This window comes from Heterodontus francisci, chromosome 1 (genome assembly GCF_036365525.1).
Source record: "Heterodontus francisci isolate sHetFra1 chromosome 1, sHetFra1.hap1, whole genome shotgun sequence".
Taxonomy (NCBI): Eukaryota; Metazoa; Chordata; class Chondrichthyes; order Heterodontiformes; family Heterodontidae; genus Heterodontus; species Heterodontus francisci.
The window spans coordinates 267257154-267270284 of record NC_090371.1 but is presented as its reverse complement, the minus strand read 5'-3'; the positions used below and the strand labels follow the sequence as shown (position 1 = coordinate 267270284).

The 13131-nt window shown below is 41.4% G+C and overlaps 1 protein-coding gene across 2 annotated transcripts in view; it reads right to left on the bottom strand.

The window, feature by feature from the left end:
• The window catches only part of LOC137376212 (dihydropyrimidinase-related protein 1-like), a 55660-nt gene that overhangs the window by 8109 nt on the left and 34420 nt on the right, over positions 1 to 13131 (bottom strand). For both annotated transcript variants that reach the window (XM_068044336.1, XM_068044328.1), the window contains exons 6-11: positions 13016 to 13096; positions 8379 to 8447; positions 5107 to 5227; positions 2866 to 3022; positions 1562 to 1703; positions 438 to 608 (exon numbers count right to left, since the gene is read on the bottom strand). In XM_068044336.1, the coding sequence (XP_067900437.1) occupies positions 438 to 608; positions 1562 to 1703; positions 2866 to 3022; positions 5107 to 5227; positions 8379 to 8447; positions 13016 to 13096 (741 nt within the window). The remainder of the gene's footprint in view (positions 1 to 437; positions 609 to 1561; positions 1704 to 2865; positions 3023 to 5106; positions 5228 to 8378; positions 8448 to 13015; positions 13097 to 13131) is intronic.

The following is a 13131-nucleotide window of genomic DNA, read 5'->3' as shown; positions in this document are numbered from 1 at the left end:
AATGTCGATGACAACAATTCCCTAGTCAAGCATCCTAAATATTGAGAAGTTATTCACTCCCATGTAAAATATGCTTGTTAATTTTTTATCCAGCTTTCGTTTCAATTGAGTGGCTGAACCAGCTACCTAATAAATTCTAGTGCAGTGACTTGTCAACTGACATTTTTATTTGCACTTTATAGAAATGGTGATTTAACAAATTATTGTTAAGCATATTTTTCAAAGTATTCATCAGAATCCAGCTGTGCAAAATCCTGCCATCGTACAGTTTTTTAGCGAGAATTTCCATGCAATATTTCTGTTAAATTTTGCCCAACGTTTGAAACCAACCATCTTGAAAGCAACAATGGGAACAGATAGATTAAAGGTCATTCTCGAGTCTTGATGAATTCCCTCCCACCCCTTCTCAAGTTCCATTGAATAAGAGTTTTCCTTACTGAACGATGTGTTTTGGCAGAGATTGTTTTAACTGCGTCGGGGTCCCAGATGACAAGGTCAGCATCAGATCCCACAGCAATCCTTCCTTTCCTTGGATACAGGTTAAAGATTTTGGCAGCATTGGTGCTCGTCACAGCGACAAATTGATTCTCATCCATTTTACCTGTGGCCTTTCAACAATAATAATTCAAGTTTCAATTTACAGAGTGCACCAACAGTCCAGATGCAACCTACTTTTGTCAAAGTTAGAATAAACACACAGGCTTATATTGGAAATAAAATGATTCAGTGAGGCAATAATTATATAAAATAGGATAATTAAAATAAACCTAATCCCTAACAGACCATTTTCCCAATAAAGCACGCATTAGGTCCCTTTCACTGTAACTGGTCAGTCAACCACAATATTGATGATCTTCAACTCTCACTGGGCTATGTTCGAGACATTATTCATGACTTTGGATTTTTTTGGGGACGATTTGTCTCAGTTATGTTCATCAGTCAACTCACGTGGGTATAATGGAGTACAAATATAGGCCGAGATCAATATCGTCCGCTCTCCACTCACTTTCAGATGCTTATTTCTGGCAACCATTTAAATGGGTGCAGGAAGATCCCACAGGTAATATGTAAGCAGAAGTGGATGACATCATTTCGTCAGTCACTGCATCACACAAGCTATTGCGTGGCTGAAAAGTGAGGCAGCGAACCTGCTCTTGGGTCTCCATCAATGCTGACGCTGCAATAGAGTGCAACTTGTTCATTAATTTTCTCTTTTTCCCTGAAGGAAGATGGTAACCTCTCCCTAACTGCACAATAGAGATACGCAACTTGTAACAAAATGAATTAAAGGATCTGTGTAGCTTAGTACAGCATCAGCATTTTAGCGTAAATGCATTAAATATGTGATCTGTTCACATCACTCCCCTCCAATTTCCTCCTTCTGGGGATTCATACCCCCTCTTATTGAGAACTAAGGGTAACTATTCAACATCACTGCCTCAACAGTAATCTGCTGGAGTGAGTCCTTGTACAACCTGCCTAACTTTGAATTTACCATCCAGGCAATGCCCACGTGTAACCTGACTGGTTTCTGATCTTCATACTGAAATCATTAACTTACCACAGCTTTCTCCCAGATAACACTCATTCTCTCTTCAATCCCATTAGTGCCCTCTGGGATTAAGCAGAAGTTATCTTTCCCAATGGCTTTTTGAGCAGTGGTAAATGTACTGTGGGCACTTCCTGTGACCTGCAGATCTCCACTAGAGGGGGTAAAATCACATCAAATTAGTTGTTCCTAAACCAGCATGCAGCAAATACCATCTTTTCGATGCTAAGTACACTGGCTAAGACATGCAGAGCAACGCAGAGTGTTTTGTCAGAAAACTCATAAATGATCATACCCATGGTTTTTACCTACAATTCTCTTTAAAAAATTATCAATATTGTTCTCTCAATGTTAATCACTCTTAGCGATTAAAAGCCAGTACTAGTCTACAAGGCGACAGAGTTCAGGAATACACCGAGACAGTTGCTTAGCAAATCATTCATAAAACACAATGTACTGATACTGCATACAAGAGTGGTGTGGGCTTAATAACAGAAGTAGAAGTTCATTTTAAATGCATTAATCAAACTGGAATTATCACTTAAATTGGTTTATTTGACATTAATCTCATTGTTCATCAGCCTAGCTATTAATTTGTTACAATAATATAACTCTAGCTGCTACGCAACTTTTCCAAAATTATAGAAGAATTTTCTCAATAAGTTCTCTGAATATTTTCACACATTACTTTCTAGCAGGCAGTGGTACAAAGCCTTACAGATCAGGAAGGTCCCAGGGCTAAGGTAGCTGCTCTCAGCCTTAAAAGAGGTAAAGGTGCTTTATTTCGCTTCAGCAGCTCTGGACTCATGGGGAAGGGGGTAGGAGGAAAAGAAACAGCCAGAGTTTCTGCTCTAGACTGCTATCCAGGCACGCCCACTTAAAAGTATTCAAGTGTGGAGTCGAGGAGAATGGGATCAGGCTTAATTACGATGCCCCAATTGCCTGCTGACACTCACTGTTTAGGCGTATACATGAAGAATGCTACTTGAACAAGGTACCAGAAAGTTGTCAGTGCTCATGAAGCCATTCCCCATCATGAGTCAACACCTTCAGCTAAGGTGGAGGGAGAGGGTAAGAAAACTAGGAAATGTTAAATCATTACCCCTGCTAAATTTAAAGCTTCTTTGCAGAATATTTTAGGATCTAAACCAGCATTTGCAGGCAAAACTAGTAGCCCGTAACAAACTAAAAATGCATATAAATTCAGTGTTTTCACTGTGCACGTTAAAAGTTAGAAATCAAAAAGAAATTGTTCTCTAACACTAAGTGCCTTGGGTTTGCCATGTAGATGGGTTAAACTGATGCAACTCTCCTACCAGGCTAATAGTGAGTTCAGGTGATCAGGTGTTGTGGGGTCAGGACTCAGTGGTGGTGACGCCACAAAGGCCGCAGCCTTGGCCCAGTTTTTGCTCCAATAATGTGTTCCGTCTGTCCCAAGGCTTGCAGTGATTGGCTCTCCAAAAACTACAGCTCCTGTTAATAAAGGAATATATAGAATCTGGCATTGGGGTCCTCCAAGACTGTTTATTGTTAAATACCATTTAATGGTTTTATTCTTCCAAAAGTAAAAACCTCAAAATACTTTGCCTTAAAAATGAATTATTACTCGTTTGTTTGAATACTTAATAATATTGGAAATACATGTTTAAAAAGTCAGATTTGTTTTCCATATTATTTTATAAGAAAGAAACCACCAGCCCACTGAGATTCCTTGGGCCCATACACACACACAGGCGATCTGTTCCCAGGACTTTGCACAATGTGCTCTGATTATAAGGCAAGGACGTGAGGAAGAACATAGAAGAAAGCAGGGAATGAGAAAAGGCCATTCTGCTCATCATTCCCACTCCTTTTACACGCTACATACAATCTACTCTTTCATGGGCTCGGCCTTTCTTAAAAGTGTAGCAAGAGAGAACCCAAGGAAGACAAATCAGATTATTTTCCAAATGCAGAAAAAGAGACAGATTTTGGGAGTCCAAGTACACAAATTAATAGCCAGTAGACAGGCAGAAAAAAAAATAATCAAAAAAAGCTAATGGAATGCTGGCCTGTATACCAAGGAGAGAAAGTTACGCTTCAGCTAAATAGAATTTTGGTCAAACCCGGTCTGGAGTACTGTGTTCAGTTTTGTGCACCACACTTCGGGAAGGGGATGTTGGCCTTAGAGAGGGTGCAAAGCAGATTCACCAGAATGATTCCAGGCCTTAAAGGATTACATTATGAGGATAGGTTGTATAAACTTGGCTTTTATTTCCTTGAATATAGAAGATTATGGGGAGATCGGGCTATTTAAAATGTTAAAAAGATTTGATAGGGTAGATAGAAAGAAACTATTTCATCAGGTAGCGCAAATCAAAAACAAGGGGGCATGATCCTAAAATTAGAGATAAGCTATTCAGATGCAAAATCAGCAAGCTCTTTTTCACACAAATGGCAGTAGAAATTTGGAAACACCCCCCCCCCCCCGACCTCCAAAGAGGCTGTGGATGCTGGGACAATTGGAGCTTTCAAGACTTGAGATCGATAGATTTTTGTTAGGTACCTGTTTCAAGGCAGAAGATCTCCCTTCACCACCCCTCCCCCCCACCCCCTCAGTAGATAAGTGCACTGTTTAAAATGGAACAGAGTTATATAGATACTAAATACTAAAACTATAATTGGGTCAATGCCCAGAGCTAAGAAGGGTGATAATCAGCGACAATTCTCATTCTAAATCACCATCTTATGACTCCTACTAGAAAGTGCATATGCAGATTCCAAGACAGTACAAAACCAGGTTCAGGGTTGAAGGCTGACATTTGCTATCTAGAAGCACACAAGAGGAATGGTGATATGGTCCAGCCAAAGAGCAGAGTCATATTCCAGCACCTTTGGAAAGTGGAGGAGAAAAGAAAATCTCTCTGGAATCATCCATCCACCACCCCCCACAAAAAATTGTACTGTACGAGAATGTTGTCTTCGTAGGTATAAGTTGGGGTTTCTTGGTAGCCTATTACAGTTTGTTCTATGGTTCGAGACTGCTGGCCCACTTAGTACAAAATCCAGAGTGGGAGAATTTTTATACACACATGCTGCTGGATAAGGGCAACCCTAAACTTACCCACTCCATCCAATCTACCCCAATTAACATAAGAATGTGAACAGAACTGACAAAACATTGAACAGCTAGTGTAAAATGCCATATTGAACAAATGCTGAGTACTGCCATCTGTTAATAAGGATAGCGTCAACACAAAAATATGCCCTCATGTCTCTGCTATTGTTAAGCATGTTTACCTCCATTTTTGCTGAGTGGATGTGAATATTCTCAGCTTCAGTATTGTAACCCTGATCTCTCAGAAATGTAGGCCCCAATTTTGACCCAGCCTACCCATGGGAACGGAGCAGGCAGGGGTTAAAATGGTGATGGGTTGCTGGTTTCACAAAGGTTTTTTTTTAATTTAGTAGCCCGAGCGTGAGTTTATTCTTCTGCTGGAGCACAACAGCTGAAAATATTATAGCGACAATGATCTGCATTCTCTGAAGACAGGATTTGGACAATGTGCATCTTTTACCTTTTCTTCTGGCTTGAGCAATCACATCCGCTGCATTTTTACTCATCACTTTGGTGATGTACAGGGGACAGTTGATCTGACTGGCGATAGTGATAGCACGGTAAACGGCCTCAGCCTCCAGCTTAAAAAAAAAACAGGATTTATGAAGCAAACAACACAGCATAAATATTACTTAGCCACTCTAAAAAAAATGTTTTAAATAAATTTTTTTATTGCAAGCTAAATTTAAACTCTTGCGCATTAGCTTGTATCAGGAAGCAGCAAATTCTCTTGTCAACTATGTTCTTGCACCTACTGTGATGTAAAGCATTCAGGTGCTGTACTGTAACAAAATTATCAGCCTAATGGACATCAAATGCACTCAAGAACATTAAATATCCTAGAGAAAATATCTTGGTCCTCAGATGGAATGAATTCGTACTATGTACTAGTGTACACATGTACGTATTATGTATTAGCAGACACATTTGCCCTGTGTGATCTCTCAGATACTTCAGATAAAGTAGAAGTGTCCAACCTGGGGCCCTTAAAACCTGAGGCAACTCATTCTGATTTTCGTTCCTAAATTTTCTGGTCTGACCTGTTTTGAATGTTATCTGGTCATTTGGAAAGGGACATTTTTTTAAGCATTCTTCCCTCATAGCTGGATAAATCCTAAATCAGGACACCAAGATTGAGAAGTTAATCAGTAACGTGAGATCTACGCCAATTAATGGAGTTAAAGTTTAAATGTGGTCACTGAGGCATAATAGCATGCACCTACGTACCCAAGAGACAAAAGATTGGACACCCTTGATATGAAACAATACCCAGACATTGTAGTTTCCAATTACAGGGCAGGTACCCGAGCTCTATCTGCTTCAGGATATTAAAATACAACAGAGCATCAGGTTACAACCAACATGCACATAGCAGCCTGGTGTCATGTTCATTTACAACATAAAGCATTTTCGAGTGTAACTATGTACTATCTAGTGTTTACTGATAAGCAGTCTGTTTTCTGCGGTTCTATCACAGCCGTTAATTGTAAGGTCAATTAAAACGAGGATGCCCAGTGGTGTTCCAGATTCAATATCTGGATCTGTGCCAAGTTAGCTGAGCCCAGCTGGGGCAGTGACAAGGTCAGAACAATTAGTGTCCACTATTCCAAGTCTATGGAGGGAAGAAGAAATACAGCCAGAATTCCCATATAGGATTGTTATCCAGTGATTCCTACTAGAAAATGTTAGTGGGTATTAGGCAAATATGGAAATCAGGCTCAGCTGTGATGGAATAGCCTGTCAGAACTCACTTTCCAGGGTCACAGATAACAAATGGCTAACTGGCACCCATGGAACTATAGCCCAAAACATATTACTGTTACTAGTAGAGGAGAACAAAAAAAAAAAATGCAATTAATTACACATAATTTTTCAAAACTCTCTTTTTAGGAACATGGGAACAGGAGTAGGTCATTTAGCCCCTAAAGCCTGTTCCGCTGCCATTCAATGAGATCATGGCTGATCTGTGACCTGACTCCATATCCCTGACTTTGCCCCATATCCGTTAATCCCTTTGGTTAACAAAAAACTATCAATCTCAGATTTAGAATTAACAATTGATCTAGCATCAGTTGCCATTTGTGAGAGTTCCAAATGTCTAACAACCTTTGCATGTATAAGTGTTCCCTAATTTCATTCCCGAAAGGTCTGGTTCTAATTTTTTGACTATGCTCCCTAGTCCTAGAGGCCCAACCAGTAGAAATAGTTTCTCTCTGTCTACCCTACCTGTTTCCCTTAATGTCTTGAAAACTTTGATCTAAATCACCCCTTAGTCTTCTAAATTCCAGGGAATACAACCCTAGTTTGTATAATTTCTCCTTGTAATTTAACCTTCGGAGCCCAGGTATCATTCTGGTAAATCTGCGTTGCGCTCCCACCAAAGCTAATATATCTTTCCTAAAGTGTGGTGCCCGGAACTGCTCACAATGCACAAGGTGTGATCTAGCCAGGGATTTGTATAGCTGAAGCATTTGTCGTCTTTTGCTACTAATTTTCTCCCCTTCTCTTTCCTCAACCCATTGGCTCTTTGCAAGAGACTCATCCTGTGGCAATTTTTCATGTGTCAACTTAGACAGTGAGCGTTTGCAGACAATTAAACTGCAGGGCTTCACACCTGAGCCCAATCTTGTCCTCGCCCCAATTTCCACATATACACTTCCAGCAGGGGTCGTTGAATCCCAGTCAGAAACAGGAAATATGGCTGATTTCCCCATTCCTAATCCAGGGGTGCTAAACCTAATTGTGGCATCCCGACTGACTCCTTGGCTGACATTATCTAAGTCACATACTTCCACACAATCTGATATTTGCATTTGCAGCTTCAGAATCTTCAGTATTGTGGCAATGATTATGCACCGTGGAATACATTTGTCTTTCAAGCTCTAGTCCTAAATAAATTGTTCAAAGTAAAAATGGGTCTCTGTATTTAATTGCAGTTAAAAACAAACAGGAAACTGTAGAACAGAAATTCTTATCAAATATTGCAGTGCGATTTCTGGCTAAATTAACCTCATTGGTGAATGAATTAAATTTGTCCCGAAGTAGTGAGAACTGGAGCTGATTTCTCTCCTCCACAGCCAAAAACAATAATATTAATTATAGCATTCTTAACCAGCTAATGTAACACAGACAATGAACCCTCAGACCTTCCCTGATCTGTGTGGCTCTGTACCACATTGCATAGTACATCTACTGACTGACTTGTGATGTATGACTATCACTTTACACCATGGGCAGTGTTCATTTGTATATGAAACAGAAATGATAACTGGCTGCTCACTGAAAACACAAGTGCACCAAATATGGATTTCCATATCCTGCATAATGATGGACCTGCAATTAATGCTCCTCTTCGAAAATTCCCTTTTCCTGCCCCAACTATTTGTCCATATTGTACATCAGGGTGAATTGTGCCTTTTATTTCAGACCATTACTCCTATCTCACAGATTCAAGCTGCTCTGTAACTGTGTTAATCAACAGCTACTTATATTTCAAAGATGTCAAAGTGGCACCAAAAGCAGTCCATCACATTGGCATTTGCCTCGCTTTGAGCCTCCTGTTAATCATGACTGTTAGCTATGAAGGAGAATGCAATGGAAACCGGCCCATCCTCTCTACTGCAGGAGACTATGTGGTGGCAAACAGCCTATTACAGCATAAAGTGAGGAGAGCTCAACTAGCCTTGATCTTTCGCTGTACATGTGCATACACATTTCGAAGGAAGACTTTACCTCCTCAGGCCTGCTCAATACATGACCTTCTGGTCCTGTTATTCCCATTTTCAAGATCTTCTTTTGTTCCTAAAATTAAAGACAATGATTACATTTTTAGTTAGTTAAAATGTCAATTTTTTGAAGGAACCATTCTGCTGAAACTGAAATATATTATTCCTAATTAAAATGGTCCAAGTGTGTAGCTATGCTGTCGCTTCCCACCTTCAGATCGACATTGCTGTGTGACACAGTATGACTTAAAAAAGAGTTAACACAAATTCATTACTCTTATAGATTATACATTATAGTGAAGTTGCACCAAGGATTTCAAACAGGCATATTCAACTTTAAGGAACTTACTGCTCTTTGAAATAGTTTGAATATGTGCATTGGCAATGTATGAAAGGTGTAACTACTCTGAATTGTCATTGTGGGAGGGGGAAAATGAATAATTATTGTCAGATCCTGATTGTTGAATGCTGAAGAAAGTGAGCACAAAGGGTGCATTACTGTCAACTGTGGCTCAGTCAGTACAGTCGCCTGAGTCACAAGGTTCCAGATTCAAGTACACAGCTTGAGCACAAAAATCTAGGCTGACATTCCAGTACAGTGCTGAGGGAGTGCTGCATTGTTGGAGGTACTGCCTTTCAGATAAGACATTAAACTGAGGCCCCATCTGCCCGCCCAGGTGAATGAAAGATCCCATGGCACTATTTTGAAGAAGAGTAGGGGAGTTATCCCTAGTGTCCTAGCCAATATTTATCCCTCAATCAACATCACAAAAATGATTATCTAGTCGTCATCACTTGCTGTTTATGAGAGTTTGCTGTGTGCATACTGGCTGTAGCGTTTCCTACATTACAACAGTGACTACACTTCAAAAAGTACTTCATTGATTGGAAAGCGCTTTGAGACATCTGGTGGTTGTGAAAGGTGCTATATAAATGCAAGTCTTTCTTTTTAATTGTGCACATTCTGCTGTGCTCTACTTCCAAAGCTCTTTGGACAGAGGGCTTACAGGCTATAAGAGCCACTATTCCCTGCTGACCCAGCCTTACACATACTCAACTTGTTACCAGGAAGGCACAGGTCTTCTACGTCATGCCAGCTGGCATTGTTTTTATTGCTAATATAGAGATGTAATTTGCACAACACAACTCACACCATAATTAAGATGCCAACAAAATACTTGTGGGCCTTGTCAGCCTAGACATAATGGGTGGAATCTCCCTGGTCCCACCATCAAGCCTGCCTCCAAGGGACCAGGAGGAAGTAAGGCGGGGGGGGGGGGGGGGGGGGGGGTGTTAGGTCAGGAGGCCAATGAATTGGAAGCGGCAAGACGTCCTTGCCTGGACAGCAGACGTGGAGGTGGCCAATTAGGAGGCTGCCTCCTTGAAGAATCGCGTCTGTGGGTGCACTGTAGGAGTCGGGACCCAGAAATGGTCCCGACGCGTGATTATTGCTAAAGTGCTTAAGATTCTGCCCAATAAGTCCCAATATTGCAGGTCCAGCAACACTGAGACTGTACTCATCTATGGCAAAGGCAGACCCACGCCAGGGAGGGCTGGCCTCACTGTGAAGCAAGGCCCTTCCCTTCAGTTGAATATGTTCCCCACACAGAGAAAGCACATTTGGCTTAGTTAGCTGCAAATTGCAAACCTGGACAAGCCAACAGCTCTTAAAGGGATACTGGTTGCCCTCAAGGGGAATTTACCTGTAACTGTTTGGCTGGAGGCTAAAAAGAATAACAGAGTTAGCAAGATTAAGAGCGTGGCATCAAATCGCTGTGCTTCAGTAACATGACTATGTAACACATCATTGATGGTGCTGCTGCAGTTAATGCTGCAGAAGAAAAGGGGAGCCCTATTTTGTCCCAAAGAGGACACGCCTGTTAAATCCCAGATGCAAGCTGCAAGGATGGAGATGGCTAACCAATTGAATGTAATCTCTCAAGTCTAGTGTATGTGAAATAAGTGAGGAAGAAGTTCAGCACCAGTAGCAATAGTGCTAAGAAAGTCCCCTTTGTGTTTATTTGTACTGCTCCTACATCGATAATCTCCAAAGCATGTGAAAAGCATTTACTCCTTTATTCAACAATGGCACGATTACAGTGAAGGTCAATTATACAGCACTTCAGAGTGCTGGCAGCAGTCACAAAACAGCTGCACGGCACAGAAAAGGTCTCAGGATCTCAGCTGTCTTGGATATCATGATCTGGAGAAAGGACTGTAAGCCTTATTCCTTTACTTCCTTTAGGTTCTTCCTGAGCTGAGGAGAGGATGTAGCACATGGACCCTAGCAATTCAGTGCAGGTTGAGAATCGCACCCCACCTGCCTCAAGCACTAACACGGATACGAGCAGCCTGGAGAATTAAAGTAGCAAGTTTAAAAAAGGTTCACGTGGAGGTGGCAGGTTGGGAGAAGAAAGAGTCTGATGAGGGTGACATCTCATGCCCTATATCTGTTGCATGCACAAGAGATTGGTATCCTGCGAGTCCTGCCTTCAGATGGGCTTGAATACCGGTTCACAGGGCAATTTACATATGCTTTGCTTCCACCACGAACAACCTGCAGCAGCTGGTGGAGAATGTGGGATCATGAGTCATGGCTACAAAGGGTAGTCCTGATCTCCCAGCAGTTATCCACTCATTTTCTTGGGGCCTTCAAATAACGTGGACATCTGAACTGCTGCATAATAAAGGAATCATGAATGCCTAAGAGCTGCGGGGCAGAATACATGCAAGGACAAGAGGGGCATGACTTATTGCAAAGGAGGGGTCAGAAGGCATGGAAAACGGGGGAATTAAATGACACAGAAGGAGAAATAGAAGGGAGTGGAAGTGGGTAGAAAGAAAGAAAAGCGGGGAACCGAGTGCATCGCTGAAAGAGCTGGGACAGGAATGAAGTGAAGGGGAGAGGGAAAAATCAATAACAATAAAGGGAGATGTAATAGATGGAACCAGGAAAAAAAAAATGTAGAAGCAAAAACTGGAAGTGACAGAGAGCGGAGGAGAAGCTGGAAACAGTGCTCCAGGGTGGTGGAGGAGGGAGACTGCCAGCAGTCACTTAATTAGTTTAAATGAATGGGAAAATTGGGTGTGCTGACTTATAAGCGTGCCCTCCTTCCTGCCCAATCTTCATCTGGTCTCTGCACCCAGGTGACCCAATACACCGATGTACAGGAACAGTAAAATCCTCTGCTTCTGAAAGGGTGGGAGTTGGAAGGTCCAGTGCCCCTGAGATCGGAGGTGGTCAGGGGAGGTGATGTGGGAGAATGACTGTCGTGGTAACTTTGGGGTAATGATGGCTTAGTGAAAAATCCAAACATCACTTTGCTCTTCCTTGTTTTTTTTCCAATCTACTTGAAATATTAACCCTATGATACTCTTTCCATAGATATATCAAGTCAATACTGGGTCATTTGCTTTAGATGTCATTGTAAACTTACCATCAAAGTTCTGGCTCTGTTAAGACAAAAAAAAGGCAAATATTTCATGAACACAATGCTCCTATACTGTGCTGAAAAGTAAATTTATATTTTGTAATATAAAGTGCTAGCAGTAGCTAAACTAAATAGATTACAATACCATGTTTTGTTTTTCTTATTTTTAATTATGCTTATGATACTGCCTTTAGAATGGAAAGTCTTTTTTAAATTTCTTATTCTCCAGGTTGTTATTACTTCACTATATGTTATTAATCATTTAGTAACTAGACATTAGGAGATTCTGAGGGTGATTACACTCAACAGGTTCTGCTGTACTGACAGAAGTGAATATTGTAATGTAGAAAATTCCCTTTCTCAATGAGCCGATAGCGCAAAGTATCTTGACAATAGAATAAAGCCAAAAACTTTGCTCCTAGTATTTATTAGCATCAAATTATAAAGAAAGAAATGAGGTCAACAATAAATCACAGTCCTTCTGGTACACTTCCACTGTAACTCCAGGCCAGATATCAGACTTGGCCCTGAAACAATGAGTCCAGCTTTATACTGGGGATTCTGCAGGCCTTGTAAAAGGCAAAGACTCCAACCTCTTACAACGCCAGGGATGTAGAACAGGGTTGGGGTCTCCCAGCACCAGGAGTTCCCATGTCCCTGAGCTCACAGGAGTCTAAGGTATAATTAGAAGTGGTATGCTTGCTGAATCAGGTGTGCAGGCCCATGACACAGGAGTCTTAGACTCACCTGTGAGTCCCAGCAATATTGTGACAAAACTGTGGAAAGTTTTTTTTTTATATAAATTATTTAAGCTTTATCCCTTTGTAAAAGGGGCTGCTGGGACCACTTCAAGGTTCTTTCAGAGGGCAGAGGCAGCACTCTGTTCCCCTTGGACTGTATTTTATGGCCTAGACATTGCGCCACATGGCAGCACAAACATCCACCACTGGCATTTATGTAAAGGAACATTCCCTGACTCAGAGTTTTGGCAATTACACTGGTGACCACCACTCCCCACCATCACCCCTGCCCTCCCCATCCCTTCCCTGTGGATTTTCGCCCTGGGAATTTTTGCTGCTGATGTTTCAAGTAAAGTCAGTGGATTGATAACGGCTTCGGAGGTCATCCGTCTGTCCCACTGGACCGCTAAGGAACAAAGTCAAGTGGGCCTGGTGCCATCCATAAGCGAGTTAATTCAAAACCAGCCACTCACCTCAGCAATCAAGTCACCATTTTCTGCATGGAGTAAGATTACAGCACCAAGATCCTTTAGGAAAGTAAAAGCTTCATAAAGCTGTAAACAGAACACAAATGAATGAAAGTGCTATA